The following is a 24,173-nucleotide window of genomic DNA, read 5'->3' on the forward strand; positions in this document are numbered from 1 at the left end:
GAGGGCCAGTGTCTTGTGGAACTCTGCACTCCCAACCAAGTGAGCAGGTGGCATTTGTACCACACAGGAAGCGGCTCAACACTGTCTGTCCAATCAATCTACAGGAGAGTCTGGAGAGGAATCCTATTATCCTGCACCAACCCGTCTCTTCTCCAAGCTCTTCTCTTGAAGAAAACCCTGCTCCTGTCAGCATTGGCTGCATTTCCAGTAGCAGGTTCAGCGATACTTTCCTTTTGTCCTTCAACTTGTAATTATACGATGTGGTGATGGGCCTGTGCTTCCAGCTACAGACAGCTGGAAAGCATTGGTATCTCTCCTGGTGGCTAGCAAGTGTGAACGATGTAAAGTGAACCTTTTTGTCATGATTTGAGCAATGCCTTCTTAGCTGCCCACCAGCAGAAACAAGCACTGGCATAGCTAATAGGTCTCGCCTTTGGGACCTTATACGTGTTTAGTTATTCAGCACAATATCCTTGGTGCAAAACACCAGATGTTGCATGGCTAAACACTTATAAGGTCCCAAAGGCGAGACCTATTGGCTATGCCAGTGCTTGTTTTAAAAAGCCTATGATACTGATAGATTCTGCTTTACTATTGTACCGTGGGACTCCCACTTCGATGACAGTGAATGATTTAAGCATGTGAATCTTTGAAAGATCCAATACTGGAGAACTACAGCACTTCAGGGACTCAATCATCTCTTGAAGCTACGTTCTGTAGGACGGTAATTGGCCTCAGTCTGAACAGCAGATTTGAGCCTGTGGTAAGTGTGCGTTTTCTACTTTGTATCCCACATTCAAGTTACGAGCAACGACCTCACAAATTATTATCCAACAAAACATCCTACCATGTAAGTACTTTAACTACAATGCATTCACAGTGGTATTCATTTTTATTTCAATTAAAAAAACAGCATGAAGTCTAAAGCAGATTAGTGAACAAGTTACATCCTCTGAATATGTAATTCTATGTTGAATGTAAATGGTACAAGTAACCTAATAAAACACTTGCAATATATTTAGCATTTAAATGCCACTGTAAAGAAAAAAAAGGAACAAGTTGGATTTAAAGATAGATAAAACCTACATCAATGAATACCACATGGTTCCTGGTTAATTCAATAGAACATCAGCACCAACCATTACAGGTTCTGCATAACTATTTTAAACGGCCTCAAATTATGCAACATATTTCGGTCATTGTTCTCATTAATTAGTTTGCCAATTCTGGAAATCTAAGCTGCCACAAAATTGGTCCACAAACATTCCTTTCCTTCTGAAGCTTTTACGATGCATTCTAATCATTAACCAGTCTTTTACTACTGAACTTAAATAGCTAATTGTGACAAACAGTTCAGAGGCCATTTTTCCACTGTGTGTCGAAAGTCGGATGGTTGGTGATGATGTCCTGAATATTCATTTGCCTTTAGAGGCCTTCTGGGCTGATTTTGTGACCTTGCCAGCTCCTGCAGCCTTCTTTTCAACTGCCTTTATGACACCTACAGCAACAGTCTGCCTCATATCACGCACAGCAAAACGACCTGAAAAAAATAATTGAAAAAAGGGCTATAAAATAGGATTCGTGCAGTGAACTATTACACAACACCAAAGTAATAATAAGATCATGACATCTGTTACTCAGGTTACACTTTAAAGAAGATGCATACACCAATTTACAAAAAAATGTTGATTTAATGCATTAAAAATAAGCTTCACTAGGAAAAGTACTTTGATACAGAAAAAAGGTAGTATGCATACGCATTGTTTAGCTACAAGTTTTATCCAGTAGTCTCCTTACTGTATTTCACTCTATTCAGAAATAAATATGACGTGTATGCAGTGGTCGAAGTAGGGGAATAAAGTAGGGGAACTGTGGGCGGAGAATCAGAGGGCGGAAATAACCTGAAGATTGTGCTTGTGGGCGGAATCAAAAGTGTTGCCAGAAAGACCAAAACATCCCCATTTTTTTGTGTTTGTTTGGCATGTCACTGACCAGTTACAGCTTATTTATTTAATTCAACCAATGGATACACATGTTTATGGTTTAATATGAGTTTCTGACATTAAAATACATTCACAAAGGGGGATGTGTTTCTAATCACAGAGCATCCCAAATATGCTTAAAAGTGGAATTTCAAAGCATTTGTCTCAGAGCCATGCAATTTGTCATCATCACTTCTCCCTTTTTTCACTAGAGCAGTTGGAACATGAATGGCAACATATCCTAGTTTGCAAAAGTTTTCCACATAATCATGGCTCGGCTATATTTGCAGCAAACAATGAGTGTTGTACAGAGTTCCCCAATGGGAGCTAGGAAATTAGCTCAGCTTATCTTCTCTCTCACTCAGTTAAAAAGGGGGGTTAAGTGCATGGTGTAGACCCTTTTCAGAATGTAAGGATACCTCACACAGGCTACCGGCAGGACCCCAACTGTTGTCCCAGCCGATGACCGTCCAGCGTCATCATCGGTATCCTGCTCCTACGGCAGGCTGGCGGTGCAGTGCCCGTCGGGCAGCAAGGGAAGCTGCACTTTGGCGGAGATCTTCTATTCCGAGCCAACGGGTGTGTGTGTGTGAGGGGCCTAAAAAAGTGCAATAGTGAGCGTGGTGGTGTGTTTAAAAAAAGTCAGTAGAGTCCTATTGGAGATTATTTTAATAGTCAGGCTCACTGCTTTGTTAAAAAATAAAGGGGTATTAAGGAGTGGTGAACAATGAAACCAACCCTTATTCAACCCTTGTTGTGAAAGCGGTCGACATGTTTCACGCCCTAAGGGCGATTCGTCAGGACCTTCGTGCTCATATAATTGCTGGGATCCTCCAATTTAAGAGGACACCGGTATACGACCTGTATAGTGTCGTTCAGAAATGGTTCCTTACGAGGGACCTCCTGGGAACTGAAGAGAGATAAGCAGAAAAATGATGTCAAAGTTACTGTGACCGGAATAAATCATATTCGTGCCTATATTCAAGGTGTCAGAAAATACGTGCCCAGTGGGTAACAATCTGTCTAAGTAATGACAGAGTCAAGTGGTATTGTGAGAGAGAAGGGATTAAAAATTCAACGAATCCAGTGCGCGTGAAGGACCCGCACTGCATCGTGCTGTCATGCTGAATCGCTATAGCATGCATCTAGGTGAATGCGCCGTTCTCTCGGCTATGCAACATGCTTGGTGGGGTGGGTCATCGCACTTCAAGACCAGTGGTAGAGATACACCCTAGCATAGTCAAGCGGCGTGTGGCGCCAGTATTTAAAATATTACATATACAATAGTAGACTAAAGTTTTAAGCCACAAATGAAGAAAAGCCGCACAGGTAAAACGATTAAATGTGATTTGACACTCTGTCTCAAAGTTAATTCAGCGCTGGCGGGGTGATCGTGTATACCAGCGAGGTAACAAGTGAACGTGCCCTGCTCAACGGGTGTGCGTGAGCGAGGACAGTCTACAGATCAATGGTGCACTTACCCGTTGTGATTCCTCCTGAAGGCCTCACGAGCTGTCCAGGTGGGGCCAGCAGCGAGTGAGGGGTTCCTACGGGGAGAGTAAGGCATCCCGCGGGATCATTAGGGAAAGACAAGCCATCCGGTAACCCGCGTCTGGGGGTAGGCTTGCTGTGTGTATAGGCAGATTGCAAGCGGTGTATCAGGGATTAGCTCAACACCTTACCTCAAAAGTCGCTGATGGCAGGCATCTCTGCACCTACCCCTCCCACAAGTACTCAGATGACTGGACAGCCGGCACGGTAGTTGGGCACTGTCCGGTCTAGATAAGGAAGAGTTGAGCGCGCAACGAGGGGTGTGTCCCCTAAGTTGCTAGGTGACGGCACGCGGGAGTAGAAAGCAAAGAGGGGTTTGCTAGAGACAGCGCGGCCAGAGCACTATAATGCGGCCAGAGCACTATAATGCGGGGGCCATCTTGGAATGGGCTGAGATGTCTAGTGAGGCATGCAAAAGCACTTGGGAGTGGACAACAAGTCCAGACTAATAACTATCTGGCGAGTGTCGTCCAGGGCACCCCATCGTTTAATCCTAATTCATCGCACTGTAGTCGATGTATCCATCTCTGTTCATGTCTGAAGAGGGCCTGTTGATTGAGATTTGGTAAAGACTCAATGACAGTCCAACGGATGTTTTCTGGAGAATGATTGTTGTCTTTGCAATGTTCATAGAGCTTGGTGTGTGTCTTGTGACATCGAATGTTACTGTTGTGCTCCATTATCCGTTGCTTAACAGGACGCATGGTCATCCCGATGTATAACAATTCACAAGGGCAGATCAAAACATAAATGCATCTGGAGCTGTTGCAGTTCGTATGTTTGTTCATTGTCCAAGTGAAATTGTTATTGAGTACAATGGTCTTGCCCTGGATGGTCTGAGGGCATACAACGCAGGAACCGCAGCGATAGTGTCCAGTTACTGGAGGAAGGTCCCAAAGCGTATTGACAGCTTGGGCGCAGGCTTTCTTGGGACGGGTATGTATTAGAGTGTCCTTAAGGTTTGCCGTCCTCTTAAAAGCAAAACGTGGGCGCGGTAACTCCATCCCTGCGGAGTTGAGAATGCCCCAGTGTGTACTGACAGTTTTTTTGATGAATGAGGAGTTTCTCGTAAACGAGGTAACACAGGTAATCTTGTCGTCTGGCTCCTTGGGGTGCACCTCAAGCAAGGCCTCTCTGTTATTGTTGAGGGCTCTTTTGGTGGAGTTTTTCAGAAGACGCGTAGGGTACCCCCGATCCAGAAGTTTGGTTTGTAGGGAGTGTGCTTGTTGTTTGAAGTCATTGATTGAACTACAGTTTCTCCGAAGGCGGAGAAATTGTCCGAAGGGTAGATTGTCCCTCAGGGATCTCGTGTGGTGGCTGGTGTAAGGCAACAGACTGTTCCTGTCAGTGTCCTTCTTGTAGAGAGTGGTGCTGATAGTGGTTGGCTCCAGGACTATGGTGAGGTCCAAATAAGGTATGGATTTATTGGAAATAGTGCCCGTGAACTTAAGAAATGGGTCTTGTTGGTTTATCCATGTACAGAAGGCCTCACATGTCATCCGATCCCCCTTCCAAAACACCAAGATGTCGTCGATGTATCGACGCCAACACGTGAGATTTTCACGGAATGGGTTGTGTTCAGGGGGGTAGATGCATTTTTTCTCAAACGATGCCATGTAGATGCATGCCAGGCTCGGCGCAAAGGTCGAGCCCATCGATGTCCCGCGGATCTGGTGGTACAAGTTGGATTCGTATTTGAAAAATTTTTCAGTAAGTGCAATATGTGCCAACTCCATTATAAATGAAACCGGGGTAGGGGACAACCACTCCTCTTGTCGTAGGAGGGAGTCCACTGCTTCCAGCGTTGCCTGTTGGGGTATATTAGTGTACAACGCTTCCACGTCGAGTGTTAGGAGGAGATCGATATCCTCTCTGCCGTCCATGTCGTTGATAAGACGAAGCACATCTCTAGTGTCCTGCAGATAAGACGGGATGAGTTTGACCAGAGGTTGCAGGAAAGCATCACAGAATTGGGAAAGGGGTTCTAAAATAGAACCGATGCCAGACACGATCGGCCTTCCTGGGACTGGGGTGGTGCCCTTATGTATTTTGGGCAGAGTGTAGAAGTACGGTATGACCGGGTCCGTGGTTACCAGAAATTCTGCCTCTTTTTTGCTTATCCATTCATTAGTTTCTGCTTCGATGACCAGAGACATCACGGTAGTAGTCAGTCGGTTGGTTGGGTCCTCTGTCAGTAGTCTGTAGTGGGTCGTATTTGCTAGTTGGCGTCTGCACTCCTGATCATAATCGTCATAGTTTTGTATGACAGTAGCTCCCCCCTTGTCTGCTTGCTTGATGACAATTGAAGTATCCTTGCCAAGGGAGGAAGCTGCCTGTCTTTCAGCATTGGATAGATTATTAAACGGTTTGATTGAGGGTTTGTTCTGCATGGTTCTCAGAACTGCTCTTTCAAACGTCAAGACCTCCGGTGGTACCATCCCATCAGTGGGGGTGAAGGTGGAAGGTTTCCTGAGACCCGTGTCTTCACAGGGGATGTCTGGCCGATTATCAAAAAAGGCCCGGAGACGTATCTTCCTGAAGAACTGCTTCAGCTCGATCATTTCCTGAAATGAGTCGGGGATCGGTGTGGGGACAAATCCAAGCCCTTTTTCCAGAACATTCTTCTCTGTAGTAGTAAGGGTTCTTTTGGAAAGGTTCACGATCAAACTCTTCTCCCTCTGGTTGTCGCGCTCCTGGTTTCCACCCCGGTCGGCTCTGGCGTCTGGTCTTGCCACTGTACACCCTTGTTCCCGCCTCGCTTTCGCCCTCTTCCTCTGCCCCAACCTCTGCCTTGAAAAGGAGGCGGATTAAGGGGGTAGAATTGCGGGGGGCCCTGAGGGTAGAAGGGATATTGCCACGGTGGTGGTAAATGAGGTGGGCCCTGGAACACTGGTCCTTGGTGATATCCTTGTTGCCAGGGACGTGTGGGTCTTGCGTTTCTCGCCGGGTAACCTCCGCTGGAGTCGCTGCTTGTGGAGCCACGCCTGGTATCCGTGCTCGAATTATCGTCCGAAGAGTAGTTGTTCTTCTTCCCTTTGAAATCATCCTTGAGGTAGGGGTATACTTTCTCCTTTGCAAATTTGGCTATGTGTTTCTCCAATTTGGTGGTTTTCTGTTTGAGCAGGAAGTCATGGTGGTCAGCCATCTCTTGGTTAATCTCAGCGAGTTTTGTTGTAAATGCTGTTTTATTATTTTTAGCATTTTTCATAGTTGCTTCTATGGCAGAGATCTTCTCCTGGAGCGCTTCAGCCAATCGTTTGGCAGTCTGGCTGATCAGAAACAGCAGGTCCTTGGTGCATTTCCAGGAGACCTGGCACCAGTCTACTTTAAAACGTTTGTCATCCAGGAACAACCTAGGGACGATGTTTACAATTAGGCCCTGTGGTGCTATATTGCTCCTCAGGTACTCTGTCATCATTATCCCATGGATCGTTATCCTGATCAGTTCTTTTTTCATCTCATTTAGTGTGAACCACTCATCAGAAGAGGCTCCGGATGTGGCAGCTGGAGGATTGTTGAGTAGTGAAGGCGTGTTCCTTAATGTTTCAGCTATAGTGTCTTCGTTAAAGCTGAGACCCGGGACATCCTCCATGTTGGGGTACGGAGTGGAAGGGGTGCCCTGTACTACGTGAGCCAGGACAGAGTGTCAAAAAACCACCCAACAAGGTGGACTAGAGGCTATATTTGCCACATAAACATCTGCTGCATAATCGGATTAAAAAAATTGTTTGTAGCTCAGACAGATCAAAAGTTACTAAAAAATGTGACTTGTGCTGCTGCGAAGTGGAGGGCCCTTTGCAAAAGTTGACTAATCACCTTTCTCACTGCTGCATTTGTATGTTACACTGGTATTAATGAGGCAAAATCTTCTCAGAGATTGTTAGTATAGGTTAACATGTCCAAATGATAACGTATCAGAAATTCCGTCATTCTTACATCTACGTTACGTTAAAATTATTTATACCGCTCACTTTCACCAACGGTTTCATGGCGCTCTTTGACAAGTACAGTGATCAAGGGTGGGGGGGTTATTCATAGGCAGACTGAAATAGCAAGGTTTTTAGAAGTCTGCGAAAGCAGTCGTACCTGGGGCATAAGCGAAGCGTGAGTGGCAGGGAGTTCCAAGTGGAGGGGGCCAGAACAGAAAAACTCGAGCCACCGTGCTTTTTGCGTTTGAATTTGGGAACCACGAGGAGGTTGAGAGATGCTGAGCGAAGAGCTCTGAGGGGGATGTGGCGAGTCAAGACAGATGAGATGAAAGCCGGGGCTACATCAGAGAGGGCTTTGAAAGTGGAGCATGCAAGCTTGAAGGTGCAACGCTTGGAGACAGGGAGCCAATGAAGACTACGGAGAAGGGGAGTGACATGCTGATGTTTAGGCTGGCGGAAAATCAGGCGGGCAGCCTGATTCTGCACCAGCTGCAGCCGATGGAGGTGGCATGCAGGGATCCCCACATACAGCATGTTGGCGTAGTCGAGCCTGGAGGTGATGAGAGCGATGATGACTTGGATCAGGGCATCCCTAGTGAGAAACCTACTGATCTTACGGATCCGCCTGAGATGAAAAAAACAGGATGAGGTGACAGAGTTGATTTGTGGTCTCATCGAGAGATCTTCAGAAATGATCACCCCCAGACTCTTCACTGTGCTCACTGGAGTGGGTGCCGTCCCCAGGGAGGTTGGCCAGAAGGTGGAATTTCACGGATGAGTGGGGCCCCCCACAAGTACGAGCTCAGTTTTTGTGGGGTTCAGTTTTAATTGACTGTGATACATCCACTCTGCGATGGTCAGCATGATGGACTGAAAACTGAGACGGGAGGAAGGGAGGGAATCAATAGGAAAAATTAACTGAAGATCATCCGCGTAGTTAAAGATTGTGACCGGGGAGTTGCGGAGGGAAGCTAAGAGGGGTTGCAGATACAAATTAAAAAGAAGGGGGGAAAGTGCAGAGCCCTGTGGGACACCACAGGTGACGGATGTGTAGGGTGCAGAGAACGTGGACAGGTGAACAGATTGTGAACGCTGGTCGAGAAATGATCTTAGCCAGTCGAGGGCAACCCCCTGGATACCGGCATTGTGGACACGGTCGATCAAGATGGCATGATCGACCGTGTCGAACGCCGCCGAAAGGTTTAAGAGGACAAGGGCCTGAGGGATGTTTTTGTCAGCTCCTTTCCTGAGGGCGTCCATGACTGCTACTATGACCGCCTCAGTGGAATGGAGGGGTCTGAATCCAGCTTGTTGGGGGTCCAGGAAGGAGGATTTCTCTACAAAGGAACTCAGGCAGCGGGTGACATAAGTCTCCAGAATCTTTCCTAAGTAAGGGAGGAGGGAGATTGGTCGGTAATTACTTAGGATTGTGGGGTCCGCGTTTGATTTTTTTTAGGATGGGTAGAACAGCTGCTTGTTTGAAAGAGTGCGGGACCTCCCCAGTAGCAAGAGAGTTATTAAGCAATGCAAGTGGGGGGTCCGGGCAAGCAAGGAAGGCTTCTCTCAGGATCTGAGTGGGGCAGCAATCGTTAGGAGACCCTGAGCTCACTTTGCGAAGAAGAGATGAGAACTCTTGTAAGGAGATTGGAGGAAACTCCGTCAGGATGCTGGTGTTCCTGGGGGGAAGGGGAGGAGGAAGAGGGGACACGGGGGTCGGGATATTGTTTTTTATGGTTATGATTTTCTCGATGAAGTAAGAGTTCAAAGAGTCGCACAGGGTTTGGGTTGGCTGGGGTTGGGGGGTGACCCTATCAGGCAGGGAAAGCTCGTTGACGATTGAGAAAATCTCTTTGGTTTTGTTGTTAGAGTCCAGTATTTTTTGAGAGAAATAGGCCGTTTTAGCTGTCAGAATCGATTTTTTATAAGACTTTAGAGAGTCGGTGTAGACGAGTTTGAGCTGTGGGTCGTAGTTGCGGCGCCAACAGCGTTCAGCTTGCCGCAGGGCAAGTTTATCCGCTTTGAGTTGGTCCGAGAACCACCGTGTGCGTCATGAGGGCGCTTAGCTTTGATATTTTTAAAGGGGGCAACTTTGTTGCTTGCCTGACGTAGCCATTCATCAAGATGGTCAGCCTGGTCCCCTAGCGAAATCGATGACGTGGGTGCAGTGGAGGCCGGTAAGGCATGAAATTCAGGCAGATTTGCCCTTTTCCAGTTACGAGCCACGAGATTTTTAGCAAGGGGGGGAGGGCAGAGAGTATGAAGATGCAGTTGGAAGGAGATGAGGTTGTGATCAGACCAAGAGCAGGGGAGGACGGCAGGAGGGGAGATGTCAAGGTTGGACGTCCAGACTTGGTCAAGGATGTGGCCTTTGTGGTGGGTGGGGGTGTGGATGTGCTGGGAGAAGTTCATGCTTGTTAAGAGGTCGGTGAATTCCGAGGAGGATTGGCTTTCATGGGCAGCAGATGGCCAGTAATTGAAGTCTCCAATCATCAAGATATTAGCGTGATTGATCGCAAGTTGAGCGACAGAATCACTGAAGAGTTGGGGAAAGAGAGGCATATAATCAGGGGGCCTGTAGACGATAACACAAATGAAGGACGACTTGGCAGAAGAAAAGTTAAGAGCTAAGCATTCAGTTTTGGGAATGGGTGTCATAGTGACCTCAGAAAATTTATGTTCAGAGCGGATAATAGCCGCCACCCCGCCGCCCATCTTCCCAGCGGGCCGGTTGGCTTGCATAATGTAGTATCCCGAAGGGATAGCAGCGAGGATGTCAGGGGCTGAGTCCTCGGTGATCCAGGTTTCGGCTAGGAGAAGGATATCGATGGTGCTCTGATGCAACAGTTGAAATATCTCAAGCTGGTGGCGAATGAGGGATCGGGTATTAAGATAGTAAATGAGTAAAGAGGCGGAAGTTGGCGGGGAGGGGGCGTGGGGGGATACAAGAGCGGAGAAATCAGATGGAACGAAAATGCCACATTCCTGAGCCGCCCTGACAGTGCGGTCGGGAATAGGCCCTGAGGATTTAAGTCTCAGGAGGTCGGAGGAGGAATAGGAGTATAAATGTGCATTACGACAAGGCCCTGGGCCCTGGCCCTGGGCCTACAGGCGGACGTATATCAAAAGAGCTGGCATCGCAAAGAAATGTATGAAGAGATACACCTCAGACAAAAGAGGGAAACATAGCAACTCCGTAAAGCAGAATGGCAGGCTGTTAAAGGGAATGTTAGGATTTCAAGTCAAACCAAAGAACATAATGAAAAATACAGTGGTTCAGCCAAAAAGTCTCAGAAAGTCAACAGCGTTCGGGGATCCTTCTCTGGTGAACTAGTAAAACAAACTGCCTCACACACTGTGCATTGCATGATGGAAGGATGCCTGGCTCTGCAGTTCTTAAACATTAAGGGCCAGATGTAGGTATTGCAGATTTACAGATTCTAAAATACCAAATTTTACCAATTCGGTATTTTAGAATCGGTAAATGGGATGTAGGTATCCATTCAGTATTTTTTACCGAATCAATAAGATTCGGTACATACCGAATTGGTATTTACCGATTCGGTATTTCCCATTCATCCCTATGGGCCTCCAGGCCCATAGGAATGAATGGGAATTACCAAATCGGTAAATACAGATTCGGTAAAATGGGGAACACATTCAAGGGTGGCAGGGTGTCACATTGACACCCTGTTGCACCCCTGAATAGTGCATGGGTGCATATGTGGCAGACATACATGCCCTAAGGGCATACATACATGCCCCTAAGGGCATGTATGTCTGCCACATGGCACTGTAAAAATAGCACAAAATTGCTTTAACGGTTTTCGATTTTTACCACCAACTTGTAGTTGGTGGTAAATAACGAATCCTTACAAGTGAAAAGCACTCACTTGAGTGCTTCCTACATTAAGGATTCGGTAATTTACCGAATCGGTATTTAAGAATTCGGTAATTTACCGATTCCTTAAATTACTGAATTACCGAATCCTTAAATTAGGCCCCTACATCTCAAATGCCTAATACCGGTTGGTAACGGCCGAAATTCGGTAATTTCGGCCGCTACCGACCGGTATTAGGCTTCCTACATCTGGCCCAAACCAGTGACAGAACATACATTAGGAATGGACTTTGACTTTAGCCAGAATGTTACCCCCAAACTGAAAAAACAGTTCCAACTTGAAGTAAGTCTACTTAAGTAACTGTGTTTCTGTAGGAGTCTAGTCTGAAAGCAATGAAAAGGAAAGCTGCGCAGAAAGGGGACTGTAGGATTAATTTGACATAAATTGCCTACACTGCAGGTTGCTGAAGCTCCGAGAAAGTCTTGACACAGACTATCTTTGAACAGAGCGCTCCGACTCAGGGAAAGAATGCTTCTGCTTTCAGGGCAACTCTCCGAGGACAAGGCCACAACCAAAGATTCGGTGTTTAGTCTTATTTAAGTAACTTTCTGTTCCACGTGCAAACTGGAATTCCAATGATTCCCTACCAGATGGGAAATTAGTACCTTTTGCATGGACAATTTCACATCAGACTAACACGAAAAAATGTATCAACAGAAAACTTACCAAGAGGTGGGTAGTCTGAGAAGCTCTCAACACACATTGGTTTGCCAGGAATCATGTCCACTATTGCTGCATCTCCGGATTTCAAGAATTTAGGGTTGTCTTCCAGTTTCTTACCAGATCGGCGATCGATTTTCTCCTTTAATTCTGCAAACTTGCAAGCAATGTGGGCTGTATGGCAATCCAATACAGGAGCATAGCCTGCACCAATCTGACCTGGGTGATTTAGGATGATAACCTGTTTGAAAAGGGGTAAAGTACTTTAGTAAAGCCACACAACTAGGTCAATTACCATGCTTTCACCGTGATGTACAAACGTTATGATGTGCAATTTCACCTTATAAATAATCCAGTAAAAATAATGGACCTTCCACAGTGAAAACATTTCCCAATAATTATTTTTTCTTCATCTTAGATAACTTTCACCTTCGTGGTTGGATATCTTGTAATAAAAATTGCATCTGTGTACTAGTCAAGTTTGCAAAATGAGCATCTTAATTTTCTCAACTGGGGAAAGGAAATACCTGCTTGAATGATGGAATCCAATTGTGTAAGGGACAGCACTATTCGTATGTGATGATTCAGATTTTATTACTATTTAAATGCTATCCAATGTTAAAGAATGGCCCTTAACTACAAGGGAAGTTAAGCACAATGGGTATAAAAAGCAAATATAGCATGCTTGCATGTATGATCTTGAAAAAAAACTACCATAGCTGGCTGTTTAAAACATTACACATCATCTGGTTTCAAACTAATGGCTTGCGCAATAGAGCGCCCAAATTTACATTGATACAGTCTAGCAAGACTGACACGAGGCACCTGTATTGTGGAGATCGGGGAGGAAAGACTAGTTGATTCTCAGTTGGGAAACAGCACAGATTAAGAATTGTGCTACTGAAATAATTTGAAAGCATGGGTTTAAACTTTTTGGGGTGGTAGCTACCACACTTTTCCCATAAGTAGAAGAGATATGGAGGAGTAAGGGAGGCAGGTTACCAGAGAGCTGGAGGATGGCAATTGGTCAACAAAGCACACTGTAAAAGTAAGTGCCAATATTGAAGAGAATTTTGACTTTAGCAATTTAAAGCTCTAAAGCGAATGAAAACCAAGCCTATACTTCAGAAAACCTTCAAATGGTCCAATACCTGCGCAGTAAAACCAGCAGCTTCCATTGGTGGATCATTTTTGCTGTCACCGGCAACGTTGCCACGACGCACATCCTTAACAGACACATTTTTCACATTGAATCCGACATTGTCCCCAGGTAAGGCTTCAGTAAGAGCTTCATGATGCATTTCAACCGATTTTACTTCAGTTGTAACATTGACAGGTGCAAAGGTAACAACCATGCCTGGTTTCAGAACTCCGGTCTCCACCCGACCTACTGGTACTGTTCCAATACCTTAAAGAAGGACAGACCATTGGTGTGATTAATGTTGCCCATGCTAAACACTTGAAGTCCAGTCTATAACCTGAGAATTCATGAACATGACCTTCACATATATCAATCAAGCCAATTTACTGGGCAGATGTATGCTGCATTTAGGCAGCATTGCAAATTATCGTTAAACTTTGCCTTCCACTCTACTTACCACCAATTTTATAGACATCCTGAAGGGGAAGGCGCAGAGGCTTGTCAGTAGGACGACTTGGTGGGAGGATGGAATCCAGCGCTTCAAGAAGTGTAGTGCCACTAGCATTATTATCTTTGCGGGTTACCTTCCACCCCTTGAACCAAGGCATCTGCAAAACAGTTTGTGTACAACAAGTTACTGCATTCAGTACTTTTAAGCCATTAACTCTATATTTGTTTATATGCCCCGCACAAACCATTATTTCTGGTATAAGCAAGGAAGCATTCCACTCAGAAAGTACTTACATTTGCTGACGCGCATACTAACTCGTCGACAAGTAATGAAGAAGAGATAGGAGAAGCCTTCTTCACTTTTTTCAAAGACCTATATAATTGTAATGACTGAGATCCCGGTACGGATTAGCTTGGTTATGACCATTGCCCACCACCATCTCAATTATATTGATTTCACTCTCGGTGACTCAGGCGATTTGCTGCCCCTGCCTCGCCTCCCCTTTGACCTCCATTTTGTTTTCTGTTGTTGTTGTTCCCAGGCAGGCCCCTCCTCCCCGCTACCGCCTCCCAGCTGCTGACCCTCCCACGCTCCGCCCCCTCCACTATCCATTAAATGCCAGATGTCCCTACGCGCAGCGTCCACGCGCTTCGGCCGCGCCGAAGGTGCGCCAAAGGTAAGCCCGTCTACGCCCGTCCTCGCCTGGACCGCGCCCAGCGCCAGAACCCCTGGTCTTCGTAATGCCCACCCCACCCGCATTACTTACGCTGCCACCACCCTCCTAGCCCTTAACCCCGGCTGTTCCCCCAACTGCGTCCAAGCCGCTCCTGGACACACCCATGTACCCTTTTCCTGCAACTCCTGCAAGTTCGAAGGCACCAAGACCAAATCCTCATCTACGAACACACAACAGATATCCGACCCCAACCACCTACAATGCATCCTGCTCAACACCCGCTCGGTCCACAGGCACGCCATCGACCTCTGGAATCTACTAGACACCATCTCTCCGGACGTCGCCTTCCTAACAGAAACATGGATGAAAGCCACATCAGCCCCAGACATCACCATTGCCATCCCGGAAGGCTATAAGATCATTCGCAAGGACCGTACCGGCCACACAGGAGGAGGCATCGCTATCGTCCATAAGAAATCCATCCGCATCTCAACCAGCTCAGACGTCAATCTCGCCAACTCTGAACACCTTCACTTCCAGATCCACATCGACCCAAAGACCACACTCAGAGGCACCCTCCTTTACAGGCCACCAGGACCCCGCGCACAATTTAGTGAAGACATCACGGACTTTATCACTCCACACGCGCTCCCCTCCAAGGATTACATCCTTTTGGGAGACCTCAACTTTCACCTTGAAAAGAACAACGATCGCAACACCACCACCCTTCTGGACAACCTCGCCAACCTCGGACTTAAACAGCTTGTCTCTACCCCCACCCACATCGCAGGTCACACACTCGACCCTATCTTCACCTCCAGCAAACATGTCTCCTTCAGCCACACCACAGCTCTCCTTTGGACTGACCACAGCTGCGTTCACTTTACCTACAACAAGCCAACATCCAACAACCACCCCCAACCGACTCTGCAAAGAAACTGGAACAAAATCACCATCGACCAGATCTCATCGCTTCTTCAAAACCCCCCAGCCCACTCCTCAAACTCCGACCAAGCAGCCACCAACCTCACCCAATGGTTATCCAACAGCGCCGACATCCTAGCACCACTGAAAAAACGACAAATTAAACTAGGCAGCAAGAAGGCCTCCTGGTTCAACGATGATCTCAAGAAATCTAAGAAACTCTGTCGCTCCCTTGAGAAGGCCTGGAAAAAAGACCCAACCACCAGCACCAAGGACGCCTTCAAAAACGCCACCCGCATACACCACCAACTGATCCGGAATGCCAAGAAAGCCGCGTTCAAAGACAGACTAGATAACAACGCCCACAACAGCAAGGAATTATTCAACATAGTCAAGGAATTTACCAACCCCTCAGCCAACTCCAACGACATCACCCCCTCTCAAGCCCTCTGCGACTCCTTAGCCTCATTCTTCCACAACAAAATTGCAGACATCCACAACAGCTTCGACAACCGACCCGAAGACCAACCCACCCAACCCCCTACAGGTCCCCCACCCCCCCTGAACATCCTCAATAACTGGAAGCCAATCTCCACTGAGGATACCATCCGTCTGATGAACTCTATCCACTCAGGATCCCCCACAGACCCTTGCCCTCACCACATCTTTAACAAAGCAGACTCCATTATAGCACCGCACCTCCGAGACGTCATCAACTGCTCCCTCAACTCCGCAACCTTCCCGGAAAGCTGGAAACATGCCGAACTCAGCGCCCTCCTGAAGAAACCCACAGCTGACCCCACCGAACTCAAAAACTACCGCCCTATCTCACTCCTTCCATTCCCGGCCAAAGTCATCGAGAAAGCGGTCAATAACCAGCTCGCCGCATTCCTCGAAACCAACAAATCCCTCGACTCCTCACAATCCGGCTTCCGAGCCAAGCACAGCACCGAAACCGCCCTCATCGCAGCAACAGACGACATTCGAACTCTACTGGACAATGGAGACACAGTCGCCCTCATCCTCCTCGACCTCTCCGCAGCCTTCGACACGGTCTGTCATAGTACCCTTTTACAACGCCTCAGAAACGTCGGAATCCAAGGAAAAGCACTGGAATGGATCACCTCGTTCCTCACCGAAGAACCCACAGAGTCCGCCTTCCACCATTCAAGTCAGAGGCCACTGAAGTCATCTGCGGCGTACCACAAGGATCTTCACTCAGCCCCACCCTCTTCAACGTATACATGAGCCCCCTCGCGGTCATCGCACGCCAACACAACCTCAACATCATCTCCTACGCCGACGATACTCAACTGATCCTATCACTCACCAAAGACCCGTACACTGCCAAAGCCAACCTGCATGAAGGAATGAAGGAAGTAGCCGAATGGATGAAGCACAGCCGTCTGAAACTGAACTCAGACAAAACAGAAGTCCTCATCCTAGGCACCTCCCCCTCCGCCTGGGATGACTCTTGGTGGCCAGAGGCCCTTGGAAAAGCACCCATCCCGACGGACCACGCACGGAACCTGGGCGTCATCCTGGATTCCTCACTCTCGATGAACAGACAAGTCAACGCCGTTTCTTCATCTTGCTTCAACATTCTTCGCATGCTCAAAAAAACATTTCGCTGGATCCCCACCGAAACTAGAAAAATAGTCACCCATGCTCTGGTCACGAGCCGACTGGACTACGGAAACACCCTCTACGCCGGTACCACCGCAAAACTCCAGAAAAAACTCCAACGCATCCAGAACGCTTCAGCCAGGCTCATATTAGACATCCCGCGTAAAGAACACATCTCTGGTCACCTGAGAGGCCTCCACTGGCTCCCCGTCAATAAAAGGATTACTTTCCGGCTCCTGACCCACGCACACAAGGCACTCTACGAAATCGGACCCGAATGCCTTAACACACGACTGTCCTTCTACACCCCCTCCCGCCAGCTACGATCCTCCAACCAAGCCCTTGCCACTGTACCTCACATCAACAAAACCACCATGGGAGGTAGATCCTTCTCCTACCTGGCAGCTAGGACCTGGAACTCACTTCCCACTCACCTTCGCCTTACTCAGAACCACCTAGCATTCAGAAAGCAACTTAAAACGTGGATATTTGACAAATAATTCCCCACCCTTCTACAAGCGCCTTGAGACCCTCTGGGTATGTAGCGCGCTATACAAATTTATTGACTTGACCTATTTGCAGGGCTTGCCTATGGACTTTGACAACTTTATGCTATCTTACACACTGTTTTTGCTCCTTTTCGGGCCTAAAGGCCTGTGCTCGAGCGAAGCCATGTTCTTTTCTGACACCATCTCGTCTCTCGTCTCTTTAGGTGAGAGGCAATATTTTAGTTATAATGTGTTATTCACTAGCAGTGAACCAGCACGGACCGGTTCTTATCAGAGGAATGTGCTCTCTCCGCGCCGGAGCCATAACAAACGCTTGGCCAGCTGCTGTTATGGACCTGGTACGAGGAGGTACAGGAATCCTATGAGAGCGGTAGGCAGGTTCTTCTAGAAGCTTCGAGAAAGGGCTATGTTCTATATTAGTGAAAGCGGGTCCAAGAGAGGGGGGGAGATGAATTGATGGTCTGTGAGACGATGGTCTGGCGGCTTTGTCGGTCTGGTGAAGCTTCGCGGTACAGATGTGCAGTCGTGTTTGTGGAGCAGAGAGTCTTGGCCTAATCAGAGAGGGACAGAGCGAGAGTTGGACCCTTCTTTGAGCTACAGATGCCTAGTAATATGGTGAGATGTTCCATGTATATCTAACTTTATCTAATTTTGCCTTTTATTTTCAGGTTCTATGTGTATGTATGGGTGATATTTAGTTATTATTTCTTTCTTGTCACCCTTATTATCATGTAATAAAGACCCTTGGAATGTGTATTTGGTCCTTGTTCTTTGTAACGGTAGGTCGGGCCCCTTTTTTACCAAGTGCTTACAGAGAGATGGGCTATTTCCCCTATAATGAGTAATTGTAGATACAGGAGGGAAATCAGCTCCTAAGCAGGAATACCAGAAATATTAGTAGGTAAACACAACATAGCGTACGCGGGATGTACTGATTCGTCACCGGAAGGTGTTGCTTGTGCAGATGCGCGTTGTTTGTCGGGAGATTTTGCTGATTCACACCAAGGTATGTTGCTCGCCTAGGTACGCATTGTTCGTCGGGAGACGTTGCTGATCCGCACCAGGGTGCGTTGCTCGCAATGGTACGCGTTGTTCGTCGGGAGACGTTGCTGATCCGCACCAGGGTGCGTTGCTCACGTAGGTACGCGTTGTTCGTCGGGAGACGTTGCTGATCCGCACCAGGGTGCGGTGCTCGCGTAGGTACGCGTTGTTCGTCAGGAGACGTTGCTGATCCGCACCAGGGTGCGGTGCTCACGTAGGTACGCGTTGTTCGTTGGGAGACGTTGCTCATTCGTCGGAAGACATTGCTATACATACCCTCGGAGCTATGATTTATATCATCTTTAGTAGTTAGTTCTATTCCTTTCTCAGGTAAGTATTCTGAAGTGTGGTGTTCTTAGGCAATCTGGGAAGGGACTCGGATGAGTAATGACTGCATAGCCAGCTGAAAAATCAGTCATTACAATAATGAAGATAACAATGTAGATAGCTCAAGAGCACGCAAATGGCTAAACCAGATAAATCTCATCCCCTTAGAATCAGCTCAGCGGGAGAACTTAGAGCTTGAGATTTCACAACAGGAGGTTAGGAAGGCGTTATCAACCTGTAAGATAGGTAAGGTTGCTGGGCCGGATGGCCTTCCTATGGAATTATATAGAAGTTTAGGAGAGACAATAATTCCATTCATGACAACTCTCTTTAACAAAATCTTGGTAGAAGGGGTTACTCCCACTTCATGGAGCAAAGGCAATATAATACTGCTCTTAAGCCAGGTAAATGTCCAACTAAATGTAGGTCATACAGACCTATTTCACTTCTAAATAATGACTACAATATATTTTCCAGAATATTGGCAGATAGGCTGGGTGCAGTAGCAGGAGGTCTACTGCATGCAGACCAAAAGGGTTTTTTGTAAGGCAGAAATCTTTTTGACCTCACCCACGATTTTATAGGTGGCATTGATTTGGCTTCTACTTTTTCACTCCCTCTGGCAACAATGACCCTGGATGCCACTAAGGCATTTGACAGGGTCAACTGGAATTACTTAGCGGCTGTGCTCGAGAAGTTTAATTTTGGGCCAAAATTGTGCCAAACCATTAGCCTTATGTATTGTGACCCTTCAGTGAGGCTTGTGGTCAATGGAAATCTAACCAGACCTTTTAAAATCAAAAGAGGAACCAGACAGGGCTGCTCCCTCTCCCCACTCTTATTCAGTATGTACATAGAACCATTTACGCACCGTCTCAGGGAAGAGACAGATATTGTACCATTTAAGAGTGGAGTTTGGGAGAGGAAGGTAGCCCTGTATGCAGGTGATATATTCATTTTGTTATCAAACCTGGAGTCATCTTTTCCTCATATCATCCGTTTAGCGCAGGATTTTGGTCAGGTCTAGGGGTATGAAATCAATGCAGACAAAACTGAAATTATGACATGGAATTTACCGGGGTGTCAACATCAGGTTAAAAATGAGATGCGATATCTGGGAGTGAAGATTGTCCAGGACATTAACAAGATTGCAGAGACTAATCTTTTAAACATCTCGAGAGAATGTCAAAAACTCAAAGTCCTTGGCACACCTTCCTTTGACCATTATGGGTAGAATTAATTTAATTAAAATGGCAATTCTACCAAAAGCCACCTTTCTCTTTAATACCATCCCTTTATACTTTGAGAAGCAGGTTATAGATAAATTCTAGCAATCTATTAACTCATTCGTGTGAGCCTATAAAGCGACAAGAATAGCGTGGGAAAAGCTGAGACGCAGGAGAGAAAAAGGAGGTCTGGCACTCCCAGATATTCAGTATTATGCTTGGGCCTTTCAGTTAACACATTCTAGAATGCTACTAAAATGCCTGGATTCATCAGAAAGGGGGAATTGTTTTTAGAAATGTTAGATCAAGTAGGGTTATCTCGTGAGGGCTTTCTTTTTAAATATGGCGACCCAAGATTTTTTAAGAAAATAAGGTTGAAGGTATTATTGAGTGCAGTTCGAATTTGGGCCAGAATTTAAAGATCGACGGGCCTAGAGTACTGCTCAAGTTTGGCTCCTTTGTGAGATAGCCCGGGGGCGCCAAGTTGTTTGAAGGATAACTTGTCAGCTCACCTTAAAACAGCTGGGTTCCTGGTATGGGGAGATTTGGTCTCTGAAGGAACACTTTTGCCCTGGGCATCATTTGATGAGAAAATGGAGGAGGGCATGTCTAGATTTAAATATTTACAACTAAAGAGTTGGTTCCAAAGTTTTAATAAACCTATAGGTATGGGCAACATTCTGGTACAGAAGCCAGTAGGAAAGAAAGAAGTGTCATTTTTCTACTGGTCCATTGAAGAGACTATTGATGGCGATTTTAGATTAGCCGAGGAATTATGGGGAGATTCTTTTCTGGATATGAACTGGGCAGAATTATGGCAAACTTCCTTTAACACCCTGTTTTCAGTTGTGAAACCAGCCTAGCTCAGAAGAAATCACTATTTTACCACACATAGGGCCTATTTTTCCCCTGGCGAGACTCACCAAAATATCTAAGGGCACCCCTGCCAGTTGCAAAAAGTGCCACATGGAAAGTGTACCAGACACACATATGTTCTGGGATTGTCCAGCTATCTCTGAATTCTGGAAGAAAGTAGAAATCACGCTTATGGGTATTCTAGGGTGCCCAGTATGCATCTCCCTCAGGCTCATCTTCTTTGGTATATCGAGTGAAATCACAGGCTCGAGCAGAAGTTTTTTATTCTATGCCATTCTGCTGGCCAGACGCAAAATATGCAAAAGATGAGCTGAGAATATACTCCCCGCGCATACAGACTGGCTCTCCTCTTTGTATAAAATCTCTAAAACTGATTTAGCCAGACTGGGAAACAGCAGGAAGAAAGTTATTTGGGATCGCCTGATAAATAGATCTCCTGGTTAAGTAGCAATTATCTATTCTGCGTAGTTAAGATTATTTAGATAATCCCTTGACCCTATGATTAAGCCTCTCGGGAAGCTCTCAGACTGTGTTAGGCTGTGTTGCGTCGTTCAGTATTGGTCTCCAATGGCAAAAAGGCTCACAGCAGCAGTCACCGGTTTTAAAATCAGAAGAGACTATAACCACCCTCTCCTCGACAACGAGAGGTCAGCAACAGGAAGGTGGTTTGTCTGCCACTGGTAGGCGGGTGACAGAGATGCGGGGTTCGCACTTCCCTGGCCTACGTATTGTAACTGAGCATCAGTGGCAGCCTACCAGTCTCCTAGTTGTCTGGGGTTAGAGGCGAATGAGGAGAAGAAAAGAAAAAAACTTACATTTGCACTGGGCTCAAGCATGTTGTCACCATTCCAGCCCGAAATTGGTACAAAGGCTACTGTATCTGGATTGTATCCAATTTTCTTGATGTATGTACTAACTTCCTTGACAATCTCCTCATATCTCTTCTGACTGTATGGTGGTTCTGTCGAGTCCATCTTGTTGACACCAACAATCAGTTGCTTCACTCCCAGAGTATAGGCCAGAAGGGCATGCTCACGAGTCTGCCCATTCTTAGAGATACCAGCTTCAAATTCCCCAACGCCAGCAGCAACAATCAGGACAGCACAGTCAGCCTAAAGAAAGAGAAAGCGATCTTAATGCATAATGAAATACATTGGGAACATCACTTCAAATCCATTCTACAGAAATACTTTTCAACTCACCTGAGACGTGCCAGTGATCATGTTCTTAATGAAATCCCTGTGCCCCGGAGCATCAATAATGGTAACATAATATTTGCTGGTCTCAAATTTCCACAGGGAGATGTCAATAGTGATACCACGCTCGCGCTCGGCTTTTAGTTTGTCCAAAACCCATGCGTATTTGAAAGATCCTTTGCCCATCTGCAAAAAGTAAAATAACGAATGAAGTTCTTAACTACACCTGTTCAGCTGCAGTCAATCGTAACTCCAAGTACTCCTTCTAAGAATGCTTCAGAGTTTAATCAAACCAGACAGTAGTATACTAGTAAAGAATACAAATCATGACTTGCTTATAGAATATGGGAACAAAATTACTTTTATCTACTACCACCCACCATTTACATTAAGAAACGTACGTGATGCAGGTGTAAAGAAAACATTTTCCCATAAGTTCCAAAGAAGTAATGTAAAGCAGAGAGGAGAAGGTAAATTTGGTACATCAGCCTCAAGGTTTATTTAGCACCTGTACTGCTGTACAGAAAGTAAACCAGCCAGTCAAAACTCATTTACCAGACGTGAACTAGTGTCAGAGATTATTCTGCCACCAGTAAATAAGGGGTGGATGAAAAAAAAAAAAAGAAATCCCTCTAACCACACTACAAAATATCATATGAAAAGACTTAAAGGAAAGCAAAATACTAAGCTAGCTCTAGTTCTCACGTGAGGGATGAGGGATTTAAACCAACACCCCCCACCCCCAACAGTTAAATTCGGATGATAATGCACAGAAAAAAATTGGACTCTTCCACTTATTAAAATCACTTTCGCGACTGGTGAAACAAGAAAACTATTTGAAGCCGAGGATAAGGCGTTTTGCATGGTGTAGCACAATTCAAATAAGAGGTCAGCACCAGGACTTATGTTGCTGCTACTCTTTTGTTCTAGGAAACACGAGGTTTCATAAATGTTAGCCTTACTTTCTGTCCTTTTTCCTTCCTTTTGGATTTATCACATCCAACTTGACTGATCGTTTTGTTGTGAAGAAAGCAGTGAGGCAGCCCATTAATGTTATAAAAAAAAAGAACTATTCCATTCTACTTGGATGGCAACTTCGAACAGTAAACAGTGAGATGAGAAAATAAAAGGCAAGCAGAGAAACACACGTACAAGTGGGGTAGCTGGACGCCATTAAGGGAGAGGCAGATAAAGCACTTTGTTTGCTGCCTCAAGATTAACCTTCACATCTCACGCCCAGCTGTCAATTTGCGGCCCTAGCATAGACCTAAACTCTATGGAATATCTGAGGTGGTGCGTATTTTGGTGCAAGGATCTATATACCCATAATCTAGAGGCTAACCTACCTGTATCCGTTCTCCTCAGGATTCAGTGGGTAAGGACTCTTACTAAACAGACAGTAAGCAGCACCTTTGAGGAAGGATGACCGGGAGAACTATGAAGAAGCCAGGAAGGAGGAAGTTAGCATAATGGCCATGCATTATAGAATGATGATACTCCGAATTGATAAACCATATACAGACAGCTCCAGAAAAACATTTTTTTGCATATAGTAAAACTACGAAAAACCCATATTCGAAGGAACATTTTTTGATTAGCAAAAATCAGTAAGTGTAACAACTATAGTTATGGTTGGGTCAGAATTTCCACGCAGAAGGCATTTTGTTTGGTGCCATTCAATGTATCCTCAGCACACAATTCAAAATCCCTCCTCCCAAAACACACTTACCCACTTTGGGTTCAGCATGGCAAACCTCGTGACTTCTCTGACATTTTACTACGCATAATTACACCAACATTGTTATGAAGTAGAATTTTACTCAAGAAGTATCTTCACTTAGAATTTTTTTTAAGACAAATATTTTTGGTGAGGACTTAAAAAGGTTAAACAGAGATATCTGGACTGTTAGTCTGCAAAAAGGTTCACAACCACCTGCAGACGCATATTTAAGTTAAAATACATTTTGAGTGAATGATGGAGCTTTTTTTCCTGCTGTCCTAAGAGAAAAATCTATTGTGACTACCATTGCAAAACAGAGGGATGAGTCAGTCCCAGTGTTCTGGAGGGAGGGAGAAAGAAGTAACTTAAGGGGGCAGAGTTAGAATGCCACAACTGCCTCCTGGATCAAGTGAGGTGGGTCCCACAAGGTACACGCTTC

General features: G+C 45.9%; 1 protein-coding gene across 3 annotated transcripts in view; it reads right to left on the reverse strand.

Moving 5' to 3' along the window:
* Positions 1–873: 873 nt before the first annotated feature.
* The window catches only part of EEF1A1 (eukaryotic translation elongation factor 1 alpha 1), a 38,923-nt gene continuing 15,623 nt past the window's right edge, over positions 874–24,173 (reverse strand). For all 3 annotated transcript variants that reach the window (XM_086926502.1, XM_086926501.1, XM_086926503.1), the window contains exons 3-8: positions 22,021–22,200; positions 21,634–21,930; positions 13,620–13,770; positions 13,173–13,429; positions 12,028–12,262; positions 874–1,540 (exon numbers count right to left, since the gene is read on the reverse strand). In XM_086926502.1, coding sequence (XP_086782628.1) covers positions 1,416–1,540; positions 12,028–12,262; positions 13,173–13,429; positions 13,620–13,770; positions 21,634–21,930; positions 22,021–22,200 — 1,245 coding nt within the window. In that variant the 3' untranslated portion in view covers positions 874–1,415. The remainder of the gene's footprint in view (positions 1,541–12,027; positions 12,263–13,172; positions 13,430–13,619; positions 13,771–21,633; positions 21,931–22,020; positions 22,201–24,173) is intronic.

The sequence above is a fragment of the Lissotriton vulgaris genome, chromosome 6 (genome assembly GCF_964263255.1).
Source record: "Lissotriton vulgaris chromosome 6, aLisVul1.2, whole genome shotgun sequence".
In the NCBI taxonomy this organism is placed as follows: Eukaryota; Metazoa; Chordata; class Amphibia; order Caudata; family Salamandridae; genus Lissotriton; species Lissotriton vulgaris.